Raw genomic sequence first — 18,740 nt, forward strand, 5'->3', positions numbered from 1 at the left:
TAGCCTTAGCTTTCCTAACTGCCTGTGTATATTGGTTACTAACTTCCCTGAAAAGTTTCATATCACGGGGGCTATTCGATGCTAATGCAGAACGCCACAGGATGTTTTTGTGCTGGTCAAGGGCAGACAGGTCTGAAGGGAACCAAGGGCTATATCTATTCCTGGTTCTACATTTTTTGAATGGGGCATGCCTATTTAAGGTGGTGAGGAAGGCACTTTTAAAGAATAACCATGCATCCTCTACTGTCGGGATGAGGTCAATGTCGTTCCAGGATACCCCGGCCAGGTCGATTAGAAAGGCCTGCTCGCAGAAGTGTTTTAGGGAGCGTTTGACAGTGATGAGGGGTGGTCGTTTGCTCGCAGACCCATTACGATGCAGGCAATGAGGCAGTGATGGCTGAGATCTTGTTTGAAAACAGCAGAGGTGTATTTGGGGGGTGAGTTAGTTAGGACGATATCTATGAGGGTGCCCGTGTTTACGGATTTGGGGTTATATCTGGTAGGTTCATTGATAAATTGTGTGAGATTGAGGGCATCAACCTTAGATTGTAGGATGGCCGTGGTGTTAAACATGTCCCAGTTTAGGTCACCTAGCAGCACGAGCTCAGAAGATAGATGGGGGGCAATCAAATCACATATGGTGTTGAGGGCACAGCTGGGGGCAGAGGGAGGTCTATAGCAAGTGGCAACGGTGAGAGACTTGTTTCTGGAAAGGTTATTTTTTAGAAGTAGAAACTCAAATTGTTTGGGTACAGACCTGGATAGTAAGACAGAACTCTGCAGGTTATCTTTGCAGTAAATTGCAACACCGCCCCCTTTGGCAGTTCTATCTTGTCGGAAAATGTTATAGTTAGGAATGGAAATTTCAAGGTTTTTGGTGGTCTTCCTAAGCCAGGATTCAGACACGGCTAGGACATCTGGATTGGTGGAGTGTGCTAGGGCAGTGAATAAAACAAACTTAGGGAGGAGGCTTCTAATGTTAACAAGCATGAAACCAAGGCTTTTACGGTTGCAGAAGTCAACAAATGAGTGAGCCTGGGGGATGGGAGTGGAGGTAGACACTGCAGGGCCTGGATTAACCTCTACATCACCGGAGGAACAGAGGAGGAGTAGGATAAGGGTACAGCTAAAGGCTAACAGAACTGGACTCCTAGTACGTTCAGAACAGAGAGTAAAAGGAGCAGATTTCTGGGCACGGTAGAATATATTCAAGGCATAATGTACAGACAAAGGTATAGTAGGATGTGAATACAGTGTGGGTAAACCTGTGTATATAGTGATAATGAAAGAGATATTGTCTCTAGAAATAGCATTTAAACCAGGTGATGTCACTGCGTGTGTGGGGGGTGGAACTAAATTGTTAGCCGAGGCGTGTTGAGCAGTGCTAGAGGCTCTACAGTGAAATAAAACAATAGTTACAAACCAGAACAGAAATCGACACGGCATGGTGACGTTAGGGAAAGGCATGCGTAGCCGGGTGATCATACAAGTCCAGTGCGTGGCTTCAGGCAGCTAGCGGCACGGGGCTAGCAGGCTAACAGAAAGGCCTTAGAGGGATGACGCGATGGAGGGAAGTCTGTTGTGGCCCCCTCGTGCAGTTACATCAGTGGACGGATCAGCAGGGCTCCACGTGGTAAACCAGGCCAATTGGCAAAATATGTATAGTGGCCAAAGAAATATGTCCGAAGGGCCTCTTAAGCCAGAAGTCCAATGTGCTTTAGACAGCTAGCAGGCCGCAGATTAGCTGTGCGTTCATGGGTCGGTAGCTGCTATAATTCCAGGTGGAGAAAAAAAAAATTAACATATCATAATAAAACCTTTTAAAAAGTTTAAAAAATAGGTTCAGAGCTTGCGGTATGAATCTGGAGATATCGAGAAGAATAAGTCCTACTAGCTCTGGTTTGAGTCACGCTGTACAGACTGGTGAGAGTTGTCCGGGATAAAGGTAGCTGATGACCGCTAGCAAAGGATAGCTGACTGCTAGCTAGTGGCTTCGGAATGTATTCGATGGGCCTCGTAAGCCAACAGTCAGTTCGTTGTGCTCTAGACAGCTAGCATTCAGGGGACGTTAGCTGCGAAGGTCGGAAGGTGATAAGGTTCAGAGCTTGCGATAGGAATCCGGGGATATGGAGAGAAAAATAGGTCCGGTATGCTATGGTTGAATCGCGTTGTACAAACTGGCGAGAGCTTTCCGAGCTAGAGGTTAGCTGATGACCGTTAGCTGGCTAGTTAGCTGGCTAGTTTATGTTGGAGATATTCCAGTAAGAGGCAAATAAAAATACGTTAGAGAAAAAGCAGGTCCACACCACATTGGGTGAGGTGGGTTGCAGGAGAGTATTTTGAAGTAAGGGTTTAGAAAAATATAAAAAGATATGGGAAGAAAATATATAAAATATATATACATGGGACACGACAAGACGATCGACAAATACATCTGACTGCTACGCCATCTTGGATTTCCGCAACACCTGTTGTGCATGTGGCCAATAAACTTTGAAACTTGAAACAAATCTGCAATGACAAATGGCAGAGGAGAATTGGGAGCAAAATCGCTGACACAGAGTTAGATTTAGATAGGAAGGGAATAGAGGATAGCCATCGCTGTAAGAATGTGGGGAGAGGGAGTTTCAATGTAAGAAATATGATTCATATAACATAAATCTCACATCTAACACTCCTAGGATAATGGACCGATGGAAAGAAAATAATAGCCTGCAGCAAAACAGGACATTTTCTGTTTTACTGAAAAGATTCCCATAATGATTTGAACTGGGGAATACCTGTTGATTTAGATTTAATCCATAAGAAAACAAAGCAATGCATCAGTAGAACCATGCTGAAAAGAGATGGTCTTCTTTTTAAGGTATCAGGACTGGTGAGCTGGAAGAGAGCAGGAGAGTCCCACTGAGTCACACGCTGGGACAAACCCTCTACAGGGGATAGGGATTGGGAAATAACATTCTCACAGCACTTCTTTAGATCCATAAAGACTGTGGGCGCATTCCCTAAGCAGTACTGTAATGCATGTGTGAGATACGATTTGTTTTGTTCATGTCGTTGCCACTCCCACCTCCACTGTTTCTCATCTCAGTCTCAGCTGGAGTTGAGGCACAACACAGTGTGTGCCTATCTAGCCCCTCCTTCCCGTCATATCTCTTTCTTGCCCCTGCTCTTTTATGCAACCTCTTTCACATTTTCAATCAATCCCTCTATTTCTCCATTAGGGATGAGCACGGATATCCGAACGGACATTAGTATTCGATTACTTAGTGGGGTTCCGAGAGGTGTAGCGGTCTAAGGCACTGCATCTCAGTGCAAGAGGTGTCACTACAGTCCCTGGTTCAAACCCAGGCTGTATCACATCCGGCCGTGATTGGGAGTCCCATGGGGCGGCGCACAATTGGCCCAGCGTTGTCTGAGTTTGGCTGGGGTAGGACGTCATTGTAAATAAGAATTTGTTCTTAATTGACTTGCCTAGTTAAATAAAGGTAACATTTTGGGGGGGTGATAGGCCTATTTTGATCATGGAAAAAGTGTTGTTATAAATTCAATTAGATTTTCCTTGTGACATTGTTAAAGGATATACCATGACCTGTTACTTTTTGCGGGAAACTACAGAGAAAAGCAGCCTGTCCTGTGTTTACCTCTCCCAGGTGCATTTGCATCATTCTGGCTGGACAAGAGTCACTTTTTATTTTTATTGTGAATTTCGACTATATCCGAAGAAATGTGATATTATTCGAACAGTGAAATAATGTCAAATGCCTATCCGTATTCTGCATATTTGTTCAACTGTGCCGCTCTGCTATATCCATATCCTTTTCATTGTTGAATGTTGTCTTTCTCCATCTCTATTGTTTTCCCTCTTCCTCTTCTCTCTCCCACTCTCCTTTCTCTCTGCACTCTCTATTTCTCTCCTTTCTCTCTGTACTCTCCATCTGAAGGATATTTTCTCCTCAGTATGTAGCTCCTCTTATATATTTGGTTCTGAAAAGAAAAAGCTTCAAAGTGTATCTTTATTGTGATATGCCTGCATTTCCATTGTTACGATGGAATGGCCCAGTTGTGACTAATGGCCTCCTTATGGAGATGACAGAAGGAGAGAAGTTGGATATATGTGTATTCAGTAGATAATATTATACTGTATCATCATGCAGCTGCTGCTCCTCCTACCAGTCCAGTACAATCATGCCCTCCCGAGTTCCGCAACGGTCTAAGGCACAGTGCTAGAGGCGTCACTACAGACCCTGGTTCGATTCCGGGCTGTATGACAACCGGTCTTGATTGGGACTCTCATAGGGCGGCGCACAATTGTTCCAGCATCGTCTGCGTTATGGTTTGGCCGGGGTAGGCTGTCATTGTAAATAAGAATTTGTTATTAGTTAAATAAAGGTTAAATAAATAAATAGATTGGAAAAACTGTCCACATTTAGTTTTCGTCAGCCAACAAGATGAGTAGGCCTACCGAACAGCAAAAGCATTAGCATATGTCAATCTACATATGCCCTATAGTACAAAAATAGACCTATTCTGCGCGGGAAATAAATATTCCAAACCGTCTGGGACAGTTGTGGGATGCGATCAAACTTTTTTTTTGTTTAAAAAAATAAATAATTTACCCCTTTTTCTCCCCAATTTCGTGGTATCCAATTGTTGTAGTTGCTACTATCTTGTCTCATCGCTACAACTCCCGTACGGGCTCGGGAGAGACGAAGGTTGAAAGTCATGCGTCCTCCGATACACAACCCAACCAAGCAGCAGTGCGCATCCAACCCGGAAGCCAGCCGCACCAATGCGCCGGAGGAAACATCGTGCACCTGGCCACCTTGGCTAGCGCACACTGCGCCCAGCCCGCCACAGGAGTCGCTGGTGCGCGATGAGACAAGGACACCCCTACTGACCAAGCCCTCCCTAACCCGGGCGACGCTAGGCCAATTGTGCGTCGCCCCACGGACCTCCCGGTCGCGGCCGGTTACGACAGAGCCTGGGCGCGAACCCAGGGACTCTGATGGCACAGCTGGCGCTGCAGTACAGCGCCCTTAACCACTGCGCCACCCGGGAGGCCGAAGTGATCATTTTTTAACTGGCTTTTCCGCAGCAGTAGTCTACCATATAGTTCATGATGCATTAATAAGAGTTATGCCGGCAGCAGTGCAGTGTGTGTCAGAAAGAATACAACAGCATATCACATCCAGTGAAAGGATGTCAAGGCTTTTACAGGATGGAGGGGTAAACATCCTTGTCTGGTGCAATATTTCACACTATCAGTCTCTCAACTGAAAACTCACACACATACAGATGCATGCACGCACACACACACAAACTCCATCTGCATCCATCTCTCCACATACACACACTTGAACGTGCGTGTGTGTTATATCTATGCCTGCGTGCTATACTGTATGTCTGTCTGTGCTATACTGTTTGTCTCTGTATGTCTGTCTGTGTGTGTCTGTGCTATACTGTATGTCTCTGTATGTATGTCTGTGTGCTATACTGTATGTCTCTGTATGTCTGTCTGTGTGCTATACTGTATGTGTCTGTGTGCTATACTGTTTGTCTCTGTATGTCTATCTGTATGTCTGTGTGTCTGTCTGTGCTATACTGTATGTCTCTGTGTGTCTGTGTCTGTCTGTGCTATACTGTATGTCTCTGTGTGTCTGTGTCTGTCTGTGCTATACTGTCTGTGTCTGTCTGTGCTATACTGTATGTGTCTGTCTGTCTGTGCTATACTGTATGTCTCTGTGTCTGTGCTATACTGTATGTCTCTGTGTCTGTGTCTGTCTGTGCTATACTGTATGTCTCTGTGTCTGTCTGTGCTATACTGTATGTGTCTGTCTGTCTGTCTGTCTGTCTGTCTGTCTGTCTGCTATACTGTATGTCTCTGTATGTCTGTCTGTGTGCTATTCTGTATGTCTGTCTGTGTGCTATATTGTATGTCTGTCTGTCTGCTATACTGTCTGTCTGTCTGTCTGTCTGTCTGTCTGTCTGTCTGTCTGTCTGTCTGTCTGTCTGTCTGTCTGTCTGTCTGCTATACTGTATGTCTCTGTGTGTCTGTCTGTGCTATACTGTATGTCTCTGTGTGTCTGTCTGTGCTATACTGTATGTCTCTGTGTGTCTGTCTGTGCTATACTGTATGTCTTTTTTTTGTGTAGATACCCGTGTGTCATCCTTGCCTATATGTGTTCATTTCCAGGGCCGCGGCGGGCTGGGCTCCATCTTTGTGTGGGCGTCGGGGAACGGTGGTCGTGAGAAGGACAGCTGTAACTGTGATGGTTACACCAACAGCATCTACACCCTGTCCATCAGCAGCACCACCCAGTACGGCATGGTGCCCTGGTACAGCGAGGCCTGCTCCTCCACCCTCGCCACCACCTTCAGCTCTGGGAACCCTAACGAGAAACAGATAGTGAGTAGTACTTACACACACACACTCTCTTACACACACACACACACACACATACATACATACATACAGTATAACACACATCTTCCACGCATTTTCAGCTCTAGAAACCCCAATGAGAAACAGATGATGTGAGTCATCATTAGCAATCCCTCGAGGTCCAGGATGATCTTTATCACATACAACAAAGCAGAAAGTACAACATAAAACCGTCTCCTAATAATGAAGCATATGGAAACACCCACACACCCACTTCAACCTCAACCAGAAACATTTAGCAAGTACCTCTGATACGCACACACACACACACCTCTAGGATCGCTCCAACACACATCAGAGGAAACCTCATAGAAACAGATTGACACTGAAACACAAACACACAGCAGCGTAAAACTCCACTTGAAACAGATAGTGATTCATTCCAAACTATTGACTAATATAGTGCGACTAATATAGTCACTATAGTGACTAATATGACTATAGTGACTAATATACCAAACTATAGTGACTAATATACACCACTCTTCCCTGACCACAACTAATATGAATCTTCCTGCAACTCAATGCTTTCTCCGCGTTCCTCCCAAACACACCAGAGGGCTGCTGCAGGTGAACAAACACGTCTCTCAGTCTGGCAGTGTCATTGTCTTACTCTGAGGTGGTTAACTGAAGGCACAACGCTCCAACTAATGCACTTCTGTTTTAGTAGTCGCATGCTGCTTGCTGTCTCAACAAGCAATCAATCGCAATGTTTATACTCTGTTATCGGTACGGTTACAAGACAATAACCAGTCACAATGTTTGTGACAGGACCAAGTTGCAGGTGGTGTTTCAGTTCATGGATTCAGTTCGTGGAAGACCCTCTGCTTTTGTGTCATTATTCCAGTGATGTAAGCTGTAAGAACCAGTCTTGATACCCTAAAATGAACGCCATCTCTTTTCAGCGTGGTTCTAAAGAGATGTGTTCACTAGACCGTAGTATTTTCAGTGTTCTGGGGCATACAGTAGCTTGTAAGTTACACAGACACACACACACTGAGTGGGTTGATTAGCTAACGTTCTGCCTGTCATACCTGATGTGTCTTCACATTGCTCCAGACATGCCTCATTAACTCTACCTCTGACAACAGGTACAACACTCTGGACTTTGCTGCCCCCTCCCCCCCCCTTTCTTCTTCATCATTTTTTTGTCCCTCCTGGGCAGAAGTCACCCAATGTCAAAATACTCACAACTCTTTATTTTGCATAGATAAGTAATGCGTTTAAATGAGTTGTTCCACTTGCATGTGAGATCAGACCGTTTCTGTAGGAATCTATATGACTGTTCTTTTTTCTTGTCTCTCTTCCCCTAGGTGACCACAGACCTGAGACAGAAGTGTACAGACACCCACACGGGGACGTCAGCATCGGCCCCACTGGCTGCTGGGATCATCGCCCTGGCTCTGGAGGCCAAGTGAGTTACCTCTGTTTAGGGATGGGCGAGGTTATCTGGAAATCCGAATGGTCGTTAGTATTCGATAACTTGAGTGAGTGTTCATTTTTTGAGAATTTCTTTTAAGCTTATTTTGACAATGTGACAATTGAAATACTTTATTTAATAAAACAACAAACTTTTGAATGTAGTTTTTTTACAACCGCCCGTTGATCTACTGCTGCGTGTTTAGCCCTTGTCTGCCCTGACATCAGTATGCTATTTCCACCCACTTCAAATAGCAACTACAGGGCGCATACAGAGTTTCAATTAGACCTGACAGATCTATGCAAAATACTCACCAGAAACTATTTTTGTAACAGAATCAGTTCTATCATGGCGAAAAACTATGTAGAAAAACATCCTGTCCACTGTTTACCTCTGCCATGTGCATTCGCGTCATTCTGATTGGTCCAGAGCATGTTTAATTTTGTTTTGTTTTTTTACCCGAAAAAAGTGTAATGATATTATTTGAATAGTGAAATAATGTCAAATGCCCAGCAGTATCTCAGTTACACGCTAATATCACTGTTAACCTGTCATCTCTTACTAGAACAGGGCTTTCCAACCCTGTTCCTGGAGATCTACCATCCTGTAGGCTTTCGCTTCAACCCTAATCTAGCCCACCTGATTCTTATAATTGGCTGGTTGATAAGCTGAATCAGGTTAGTTACAACTGGGGTAGAAGCGAAAACCTACAGGAGGATATCCCCCCCAAGAACAGTAGAATACCTCTGTTTAACTAGTCTCTCAGTAGAACATATAGTATCTCAATAGAATAAGACAACTGCCCTGAAAAGAATAGTGTGTGGTGGCTTGTGAGACTGGCATGGCCAGCCAGTGATCAGGTCTGTAGACTACTCCTATAGTAGCCTACATCTCTTTGTATCTCCTCCCTCATTATTGATAGGCTGTCAGATCCAGTCAGCTGTCAGTCCTCAGGCTCATACACTCTACATCTTCATTAGCGCATGCCTGGCATGTGTCCGAACTGTCCCCCCACAAACACTGTCACTGGGCAAAGACAAAAGGTGTGTATAGTAGTATACGGTGCATTCGGAAAGTATTCAGACCCCTTGACTTTTTCCACATTTTGTTACGTTACAACCATATTCTAAAATTGATTAAATTGTTTTTTTCTCATCAATCTACATACAATTCCCCATTCAAAAAACAGGATTTTATAAATTTTTGCAAATGTAGAAACAATTCCAAACCGAAATGTTACATTTACATAAGTATTTACTCGGTACTTTGTTGAAGCACCTTTGTCAGCGATTACAGCTTCGAGTCTTGGGTATGACGCTACAAGCTTGGCACACATGTATTTGGGTAGTTTCTGCCATTCTTCTCTGCAGATCCTCTGAGGCTCTGTCAGATTGGATGGGGAGCATTGTTGCACAGTTATTTTCAGGTCTCTCCAGAGGTGTTCGATCGGGTTCAAGTCCGGGCTCTGCCTGGGCCACTCAAGGAAATTCAGAGATTTGTCCCTAAACCACTCCGGCATTGTCTTGGCTGTGCGCTTAGGTGGATCAGGTTTTCATAAAGGAAAAAGTCAAGGGGTCTGAATACTTTCCGAATGCACTGTATGTACTGCATACTGGTAGTCATTGCAACCCTCCAGCCACTGCAGCCACAGAGAAGGGCGTTGTCAATGCAGGGAGGAAGTTTGCTTCAATATACCCTGTCATTCACAGACAATGAATGTCCAAACCCAATAATTCTCCACAAAGTGTAGATCACCTCAGCATTTCCTGAGAGAGAGCAATAATAACAGATCTGCCTGCATTTCTCCAGCAGATGGAATTCATGGAGATTGAATCATTTAATAGGGAGAGCGCTGTTTTTCCAGCGAGGTGACATTGAGTGGATGGAGGGATGTCCATTAATAACACATGAGTGTGAGACGTGAATGGTGACGGAGGGAGTGTATGGATGTGAAAGGTTGTTGAGGTGAGAGTCTGCTGCTTCCACTACCTCTGTCAAGCTGCGGAGCAGTTCTAGCGCTTCTATTTCTGCCTCGGCCCGGCGTAGGCAGCGAGTTGAGCTGTAAACCCATGTGATTCATGGTTTGATTATCTTTGCCCGCGGGCCTCCATTTCTCCGCTCACTCCAAAGGCATGAGCTCCCTAAACTTCTTGTCCTCTCTGCTCTACCTACCTACATACTGCCGCTCCCTGCTAAATCAGCTGGAGAGGTTTAATATGGTCCTTCTATTTAGTGGAAGGTGACCCGTCCTGGCGTCCTTCAAGAACAAAACCTTTAGCAGCTCGGTTTGACGTCATTACTGACTGCTCTATGTGGGCTACTGTTCAGTACAGTACTCTGCTATACTACTTTAAGGTGTTACTGTGTTCTCTCACCATTAAACACCAGTGTTTTATGGCTGCCTTTTATTATGGTGCTGTTACTGGACACTGCTGATAAAACCTTATGGACCAGGTGCACGTCAATTTCACTGCTGTGTGTGACTGACATTGACATGTCTCTAGTGGTGTTTGTATCCACCTTTTTTGTGTTGCATGTCTTTCTTTCCTATCTGTCTGAACTATGAACCTGATGTGGACGGACATCTCTCTCTCTCTCTAGAAATGTCTCATAAACTCTCTTTTATTCGGACATCTCTAATATAAGAGTACATATCTTTCTCTCTCTGTATAGTATGAACCTGACGTGGCGGGACATGCAGCACTTGGTGGTGAGAACCTCTCACCCCGCCCACCTCAGCACTGACGACTGGAGGACCAATGGAGTGGGCCGCAAAGGTAACAGGAGAGCTCTCATTGGACATGCCTTGGCTGACTGAACTACATGATAAGTGGACACTCTGACTCTTTGGAACTTCACTCATGGTTTTTCTGTCTCTGTCAGTGAGTCATTCGTATGGGTATGGTTTGCTGGATGCGGGGGCCATGGTGGCTCTGGCTCAGAACTGGACCAGCGTGGGCCCACAGCACCAGTGTGTCCTCACCATGCTCTCAGAGCCGAGGGACATAGGTAGCCGGCTGCTGTTCAGTAAGACATTGGACTCCTGCTGGGGCAGATCAGAGTATGTCAACTCTCTGGAGCATGTCCAGGCCCGCCTCACTCTCTCCTACAACCACAGAGGAAACCTGGCTATACACCTCATCAGCCCCCTAGGGACACGCTCTACCCTGCTGGCTCCCAGGTACACCCTCACACACACCTACTGTAGAAATACAAAGGAAACCTCATCAACCTCATATCAGTCTGATAGATACACCATCCTCCAGGTAAACATAAACATATTCACGGAATAACACAGTGTAGTGTTTGTCGTTTTTAATTTATGTTTGCTTGAAGTGCTGTGTATTTTTAGCAGCCGTTCTGGGAGGTATTATTTTTGAAAAGCCCTTCATGGTTTAGGATGGTTGCTATGATATCTATGCTTTTGGCTGTGAGCCCTAACTACTCTCTCTGTGTCTCTCTCTTTCTCCCCCTCTTTTCAGGCCTAAAGACTATTCGCCAGAGGGATTTATTGACTGGGCTTTCATGACCACCCACATGTGGGATGAGGACCCTCGAGGGGAGTGGACCCTGGAGATCGAGAACGTCTCAGAACAAGGACACGACTATGGTAAGAGGACATCTGTGTACCTTCATACCCCTCCTCACATACACGGGAGAGGCTCCTCCCTCCTCTTTCCTCTCTCCTTTCCCTTTTCCTTACTCCAGAAGGTCTCTGCTGTCGTTTGTTACAGTCTCAGCACAGCAGGAGAAATAAGATGAGTGATTCTCTTTACTCCCTCTGCCTCCTCTTCATCCATATTCCTGTCCACACCATATCAGTTCTCTCTCTCGTTCTTAATCAGCAATTGTTCTCCTCTCCCTGTGTTTGTCAGTCAGTTCACCTACCTCTTCACCGTCATCATATTAGTATCTCTCTGACACTCACCCATTCTCTCCTCTTAGAGGTATTGAATTGTTCATTCCTTCTGTTATTCTTTCTCCCATGAATTTGAAATGTGTTCACCCTCTCTCTCTCTCTCTCTTCCTTTCTCCTCCACCCCTCCCAGGTGAGTTGAGTCAGTTTACTCTGATCCTGTACGGTACGGGCTCCAGCTCCAATAACCCCTCGTCTCCTGACTTCCCCCGGCCTTCCAACAACAGCTGCAAGACCTTCGACACCCAGCAGATCTGCATCGGTGAGACTGACTGTCCGAGACACACAGACATCTGTAGCACTAAAAGATTCCAGATGGGATTAGAAGCCTCTTGGTGACACTCAGCATGTGGGTGTGGGGTTCTCATTGCATATGATGCAGGTTGGCATTTTTTGAGATGACTCATGTACTAGAGGCAGCTCTGCAGAGTGGTCACTAGCTGGCACAGCCACAAAGTTATCAAATCGGATTTTAAACCTATGCTTAACCTCCACCACACTGCTAAAGCCAGGTATACACAACACGGTTTTGGCCCCAATATAGTTTTTGAGATCAGAGACAAAATTCCCATGTCGTTGCCTACTCGGGGTGCGCGCTGGCCCCAACACTCGTTTAATGTGAGCGAGTAAGCGACACAATCTGATTCCATCTTTGAGCAGTTCCAGACATCCCAATTTTTTCAAAAATGTTGGATTTTATCAGCACAAAATCGTCAATGCTCTTGCAGTGTGAGATGTGCAATGACAAGTTTTAAGAAAGGTGATCAGCAATAGCCTATGAGAGCTTTCAAAAAAAGTATCCAGTGAGATGATGACGTTGTTTCGCATCACACAAAATGTGTAGACTCTCGAGCAGGAGCGATGCATTTGTACTTGCCTTTAACCAAAGTGACAAATCGTTACGCCTCTGAAGTTCACAAGCAATGTTATTCAAATCAAAATGTTGACCAAATATTTTAACTCTGTATGGCAGGTGTGAATGTCTGACTGAAAACATTTTCGTGAGACATTGTGGTGGTATCGAAAATCCTCACGGCCAAGTGAAGAATCTTGTAGTGTGTGACACCCCATCTGTGCCACATCGTGTAGTGTGCGTACCACTACTTTGGCAAGACAAAAAACCACAGGAAAGACGGTCGTTTAATGTGAGAGGCTCAGCGATGTTAGGATTTTGAAAGTCGTGTAGTGTACACCCGGTTTTACCATAATGCCTAAACCTAACCTTAAATTAAGACCTAAAAGCACATTTTTGCTTTCATAAATTTCTACGATATAGCCAATTTTGACTTTGCAGCTGGCCCATCTAGCGAAACCACTCAGTTCTGCCTCCAGGGCAAGACTCATGACAATAAACATCAACCTGCACATATAACAGGAGTGTTAAAAGGCTTCATTCGTGACATGTTTTTGCTTTTTTGTGTGTGGGTGTATATTCAAGCCTTTGTCCCCACTGAATGCTCAGAAAATCAGCACCTTATCCCCATGTGTGTGTATCATCTTGCTTTCTCAGTGTTTCTCTTTCTCTCACTCATCTCTTCCTCTCTCTCTTCCCCTCTCTACCCTTTCCAGAGTGCAGCCTAGGCTTCTCCCTGTTCCTGCAGGGTTGTGTGAAGCTCTGCCCCCCCGGCTTCACCACGGGCCCCCAGCTCCTCAACATGTCCCTGGACAACTGGGTGGACTTGTCCTCCGTCCAGTCCTGCCTGCCATGCCACCCTGCTTGCCTCACCTGTTCCGGCCCCGGGCCCAGCGATTGCCTCTCTTGCCCCCCTCACAGCCACCTGGTCCTCACCGCCTGCCTGCACCAGAACCAGATCCAGCGCAAGTCCCCCACTGGCCCCGACCTCCAGGGAGATGTGGGTGGACCAGGGGAAAGCCCAGTGGGGTTAGAGCAGGGGGGAGGTGGGGGAGTGGGGGAGCCTCCAGGACCTAGCCTGGCCCTGTCCTCCCCTCTGGCCACCCTCCTGGCTGTGCTCAGCTGTGCCTTCATCCTGGCAGCCTTTGCCGGGGTCTTTTTTATGCTGCAGCTGCGCACTGGTGGCGCCCCTTGGGCCCGGAGGACCAAACTGCAGTCTGTGGAGACGGGGGGATGGGCCTCGGGGGGCTTCGGCCTGGGGCTAGGCTGGGAGAGGCAGGGCAGGGTATCCTATAAGGGGATCCCCACCGTGTGGGTTGACGAGGACCAGGTAACATTGGGGGGCTCTGATTCCGACAGTGAAGAGCTGAACTGCCACAGTGAGAGGACAGCCTTTATCAGGACACAGAGCTCGCTCTAGCCCCCTCTCTGACCCCTACATCTGGAGGAAACTCTCTTCAGAGGGTTTGGTCTCTCCAGCTCCTCCCTCTGCTAGAGCTCATGGGTCTGTAGTGTGAGTCTGGTTCAGGCATTGTCCCTGGCTAATAGACAGAGATTCTGATCCAGGGATGTAATGGCTCAGCCCAGCAAGCACCTCCTGGTCCACTGATTCACCCTCAAGCATTAATCAACTGAAAATGTTTTTGTTTTATAATGACTATATATATATATATATATATATATATATTATTTTTGTTTTATTTTTTGCTTTTAAACACTTGAATAAGATTATTTGCCCTGGCCCAAGGGTCTAGGTAAAGGTAAAGTACAGTTTTCACTATTATTTCCCATTGACCTTCAGTTTATTGTAGAAAGGCCAATTTCTGTATTTTGAAAGTTGCATATCTTGAAAACTTGATTAAACATTTTGGGACTATATCAACAATGGACTAATGAAACTAAATATAGTTTTGGGGTGGAGTTTTCCTTTAAGCAGACGTCAAAAGAGATGTCTGTATGTATTAGTATACATGTGTGCCTGTGTGACTTTGTAGACAAGAACTGAATAGCCTCCCAACACAGTTTCTGATTGGATGAGGACCACAACAGGGTTTTATTTAATGTACGAGAAAGTTGCAGATTTGGGCACTGATAAATGTCTACATTTGAACGCAGTGGCTGTACAGTAACATGCTACACATGACGTCAGACCTCAAGCTCTGCGCTTCACAGCGCCGAATGGGTTTCGACTGACAGCCGTTCTGCACTTGAACACCGCACGCGATATGAAGTTGCCCCAATCTCGCTCACTAATTGGGCAACTTTTTTGTTGACTGAGTGAGGGAAAGCTGTAAATTAATGAGACTATGTATTTTGAAAGATGAGACGTTGAGGATTATAACTAAATACTGTTTTGATGTCATACAAGTAAGCCAAACACCCATGAGTCCAAATGTGTACTTCACATTTCCGTATATGATCTATATTTAAGGTACAGTTACAAGATCCCATGGCGTCATACCCTGGGTTATTCTGAACAGAATGTGCATATGTTTGTCTACTGTGAAGAAAATTTGACGCAGCACGCACCTGAATGCACTTATGACTCCTTTCTATGCGCACCAAAATAACGATCTGTTTCCCTGAATTGCATTTTGAAAGCCTAAAACTGTAATATCGTGTTTTATAATTTAGCTAATGTTGGCAATAGAACAAGCTTTCAAATTATACCCACCTGACCCAGATTGCGATTTATAATGGTTTTTGGATTGCGTAAACAACACCAGTAATTGTGTAATGGCGGGGACAATGGGTTGTGTTCCAAACAAAACAACTTCAAGTGTGCTTGCTCTAGTTCCTCAACGGCACATCTAGGAGAGCTCAAAACAGCACCTTATAGTTGAAGGCTGTTCTTTGAGTCATATAAGTGCATTGAAATTACTTAGGAAACGTGCTTTGGAGAGGTGTGTGGCCACTTGGAGACACCAGTTAGTCCTCTCACTCTCACTCTTATCAGTAGTGCTAAGCGATTTTCGATGTCGGTTCCGATGTTTTTTTTTACATTAAATGCTCTATGCATTATGTAGGTTGAATGCTGTAACAACACAGAATAAAACAATTAATAAAATAAAATGATGGTAGTGACTGCCCATTACTGTTTATCACTTATGAACCATCATTTATTCACATTACTTTAATAAAATATTTCAGTTGTTGTGTATATTACATTTGTTTTATTTTATGACTTTATTATTTCATTCCATGTCATCATCTCATCTCTATAGAGCTGCTGCCTATGCTGTCTGACAAAATCACTATTTTGTAGTTCTTCAAAGTAAATAAGGCATACTTTTATGACTGCTGAATACCAACTATCAATCACTTAGATCATGTATTTTCAGGTAGAGACACCACGCTAAACAACAGCTGCTCTCTATATTCCCTCAGGATCGCGCATTCTTCTCTCTCCCGTAGCTGTCATTTAAGAAAGACCGACTGAACAAATAGATGAGCAATGGATTATGGTGATTGTAGTTCATTTCCACGTTTTATGCGCTGAACTATGTAGGATATTGGCCAATTGGAAACCACAACTCCCTACTACATCACACAGTTCAGGCTGGATCGGAATTATCTCTAGAGAAACTGAGTGATGTGAGCATTGAGTTCACAGATACATTTTTTTTTTACGAACGACTACGGTCAATTAGTTGTTTGAAAACTGAAAAATAACTGACATTTTGGTTAATCGCTCAGCACTAATAGACAGTGTAATGTTTTGATTCAGTCAGATGAACAGTTGTTTCCTCACCTTTCAGTCTTAGAATTTCCCATAATCTCCAAACTGTTCCTTTCAATTGCTTCCATGGTTATGCATATGCTTTTAATATTTATTCTGTAAGAAACCTTTCAATTTAGCCCTATCAATAGTCCCACGAGTGTAAGGGGTTAGGCCCAATGCAGACGTTTTTTCTCAATATCAAATAATTTTGGGGTAACAATTGAGTACATTACTGCAATCGTTTTTTTAACCATTTGATTGAAAACAACATTTTCTTAGCAAGAGCAATTTCTCAAACAATAATTTTGCTCGGACTGTTTGGGAGTGGTCTAAGTGGGGAGAGGAAAACTAGCTGTTATTGGCAGAGGTTTGGAACACTCATTCTTATTGCCTGGTGATGTCACCAGGCAGGCCAAAACTCCATCCCACCAAAACAGTGTCTTTTCAAATAGCTCTTTCAAAGTAAATAAGGCATACTTTTATGACTGCTGAATACCATAGGGCATTATCAACCTTTTTTTACAATTTCACAGTATTATTCCAATCTCGTAGTGTGGCAATATATATAAAACACAGGAGAATCACATTTTTGACTGCACTGGACCTTCAAACACTTTTTTTGTGACACTTTTTCCTACCGTTTGTTTTTTGAGTTTCCTACTCTTCTCCATAATCAGTGGGCTCCAGCATTTCTTAATCAGATAATAAAACCCCAATATAGACAACACATCAAAAATAGAGCACAGACTTTTTTTGGTGTACATTTAACATTTACATTTAAGTCATTTAGCAGACGCTCTTATCCAGAGCGACTTACAAATTGGTGCGTTCACCTTATGTAGTCTTCAAGGTTTTGAGAACTATTGAGCTTTAGCTTAGCAATATTGTCACCAACAGCTTACAAGCACTTAATACCAATATAGATCATTGTTGAAAGGCCAAACTTCTAGTATTGTGGTTTTGGGATGTAAGTAGAAAGCTCATGCATCAATCAGCAAACAGATACACTACAGAACAAGTGGGTGAAGGGATGGCAGGTAATGTTAGTCAGACACTTTTTTCATTTGCACAGTGGGTTACTTACAGAAGGATTACCAACCCTGCAGTACTGTGTTCCCATCTTTCTGATGTAGAGGAGGAAAAAAAACACTTAACCCAAAGCTATTTGACCTTCTCAACATGTCTCTATTCTCTTGCTATTGGCAAGAAATAAGATTATTTTGTCTTCATTTTCCCCATGGAGGCTCTATTGATTTTCAGGGTTTGTTTCTCTGCCAAGTCTTTATCAGTGGAAAAAAGACAATAGCTTTCTCTTGTTATTACACATTTCACATATTTTGACAAGCAAATGTATTGGCCTGCAGGTATTTGCAGTCAGGCATTATTAAGTTATTTGTCAACTTTAAGAACACATATTTTGGACTGGTCTATACAATCAAAGCTCTTGAGTATTGTATGTGATAAGAACTGCTATGGTGAAATGTTTATAGATCAGTTACAGCATATTTTAAATAGATTGTATTTTCTATCCTTTTATATTTTATCCTTTTTTATTTAACTGATGATTGATGTCAATATTGTGGGGATAAATGTCATGCTAAAATAAAAATGACTTTGTAGGTCATGTGAGATGAAAGCTGGTGTGTTGACCCATTCTGTGCTCTGTATCACCCTTGTGGAGCTCTGTGTCGGCGTGGTTTCACAGCAGTCAGCAAAAGCTTACAGACACTCACAACACACACGCCACTAATGCTTTGTCAGTGCCCGCCAGCGATACACAAGCCCACTTCCTGATATCTAGGGCTTCTGTCCTCTACCGACAATCCCCTAAAATACAATAACTTCCTCTTGTCCCAAATACTGCTGAAATACAAGGACATTAATATTTAAACTATATTCATATGGAAAGTTTTGCGTGTCTGTAGGTTGTATTTGTGGAGTTCATTAACAGGAAATGTCCTCCATTCCCAGTAGAGTGGAGCAGGTCTAAGATAATAGTACATTCTGAATGCACCCCATAATTAGATCTACAGGGAGAAATTGTAGTTAATTTCAGATCCCGGAACCTGTGCATACCTTGCATGGCAAATATGTGTGTTGAGTGAGTGAGCGAATGAGTGTGTCTGTGCATGTGTTGAATCTGAGGAGATGGAGAGTCACTTGTCATTCACTGACCCATGTACTTGTGTGTGGGTGTGCTGTAGGGGTTGTTCAGTGGTCATTTAGTCTGTCTCTTTGTCGTACTGCAGGGGGATGGAGGAAGGATCTACTGTAGTGGAGGGTATCTGGCTGGTTTGGATCTCCTGGAGGGGGCCAGGCTGGCAGGATGGATTCTGCTCCTGGCTTTTAAGCAGATCCCCGTAGAACAGTCATGGTCTATGGAAT

The 18,740-nt window shown here is 44.1% G+C and overlaps 1 protein-coding gene across 2 annotated transcripts in view; it reads left to right on the plus strand.

The window, feature by feature from the left end:
• Window positions 1-17,991, plus strand: part of LOC115109520 (furin-like) — a 191,351-nt gene extending 173,360 nt beyond the window's left edge. For both annotated transcript variants that reach the window (XM_029634486.2, XM_029634484.2), the window contains exons 9-15: window positions 6,197-6,409; window positions 7,759-7,859; window positions 10,539-10,642; window positions 10,749-11,046; window positions 11,348-11,475; window positions 11,915-12,043; window positions 13,351-17,991. In XM_029634486.2, the coding sequence (XP_029490346.1) occupies window positions 6,197-6,409; window positions 7,759-7,859; window positions 10,539-10,642; window positions 10,749-11,046; window positions 11,348-11,475; window positions 11,915-12,043; window positions 13,351-14,054 (1,677 nt within the window). In that variant the 3' untranslated portion in view covers window positions 14,055-17,991. The remainder of the gene's footprint in view (window positions 1-6,196; window positions 6,410-7,758; window positions 7,860-10,538; window positions 10,643-10,748; window positions 11,047-11,347; window positions 11,476-11,914; window positions 12,044-13,350) is intronic.
• Window positions 17,992-18,740: the final 749 nt, after the last annotated feature.

Source organism: Oncorhynchus nerka, linkage group LG25 (assembly GCF_034236695.1).
Source record: "Oncorhynchus nerka isolate Pitt River linkage group LG25, Oner_Uvic_2.0, whole genome shotgun sequence".
NCBI classification, from domain to species: Eukaryota; Metazoa; Chordata; class Actinopteri; order Salmoniformes; family Salmonidae; genus Oncorhynchus; species Oncorhynchus nerka.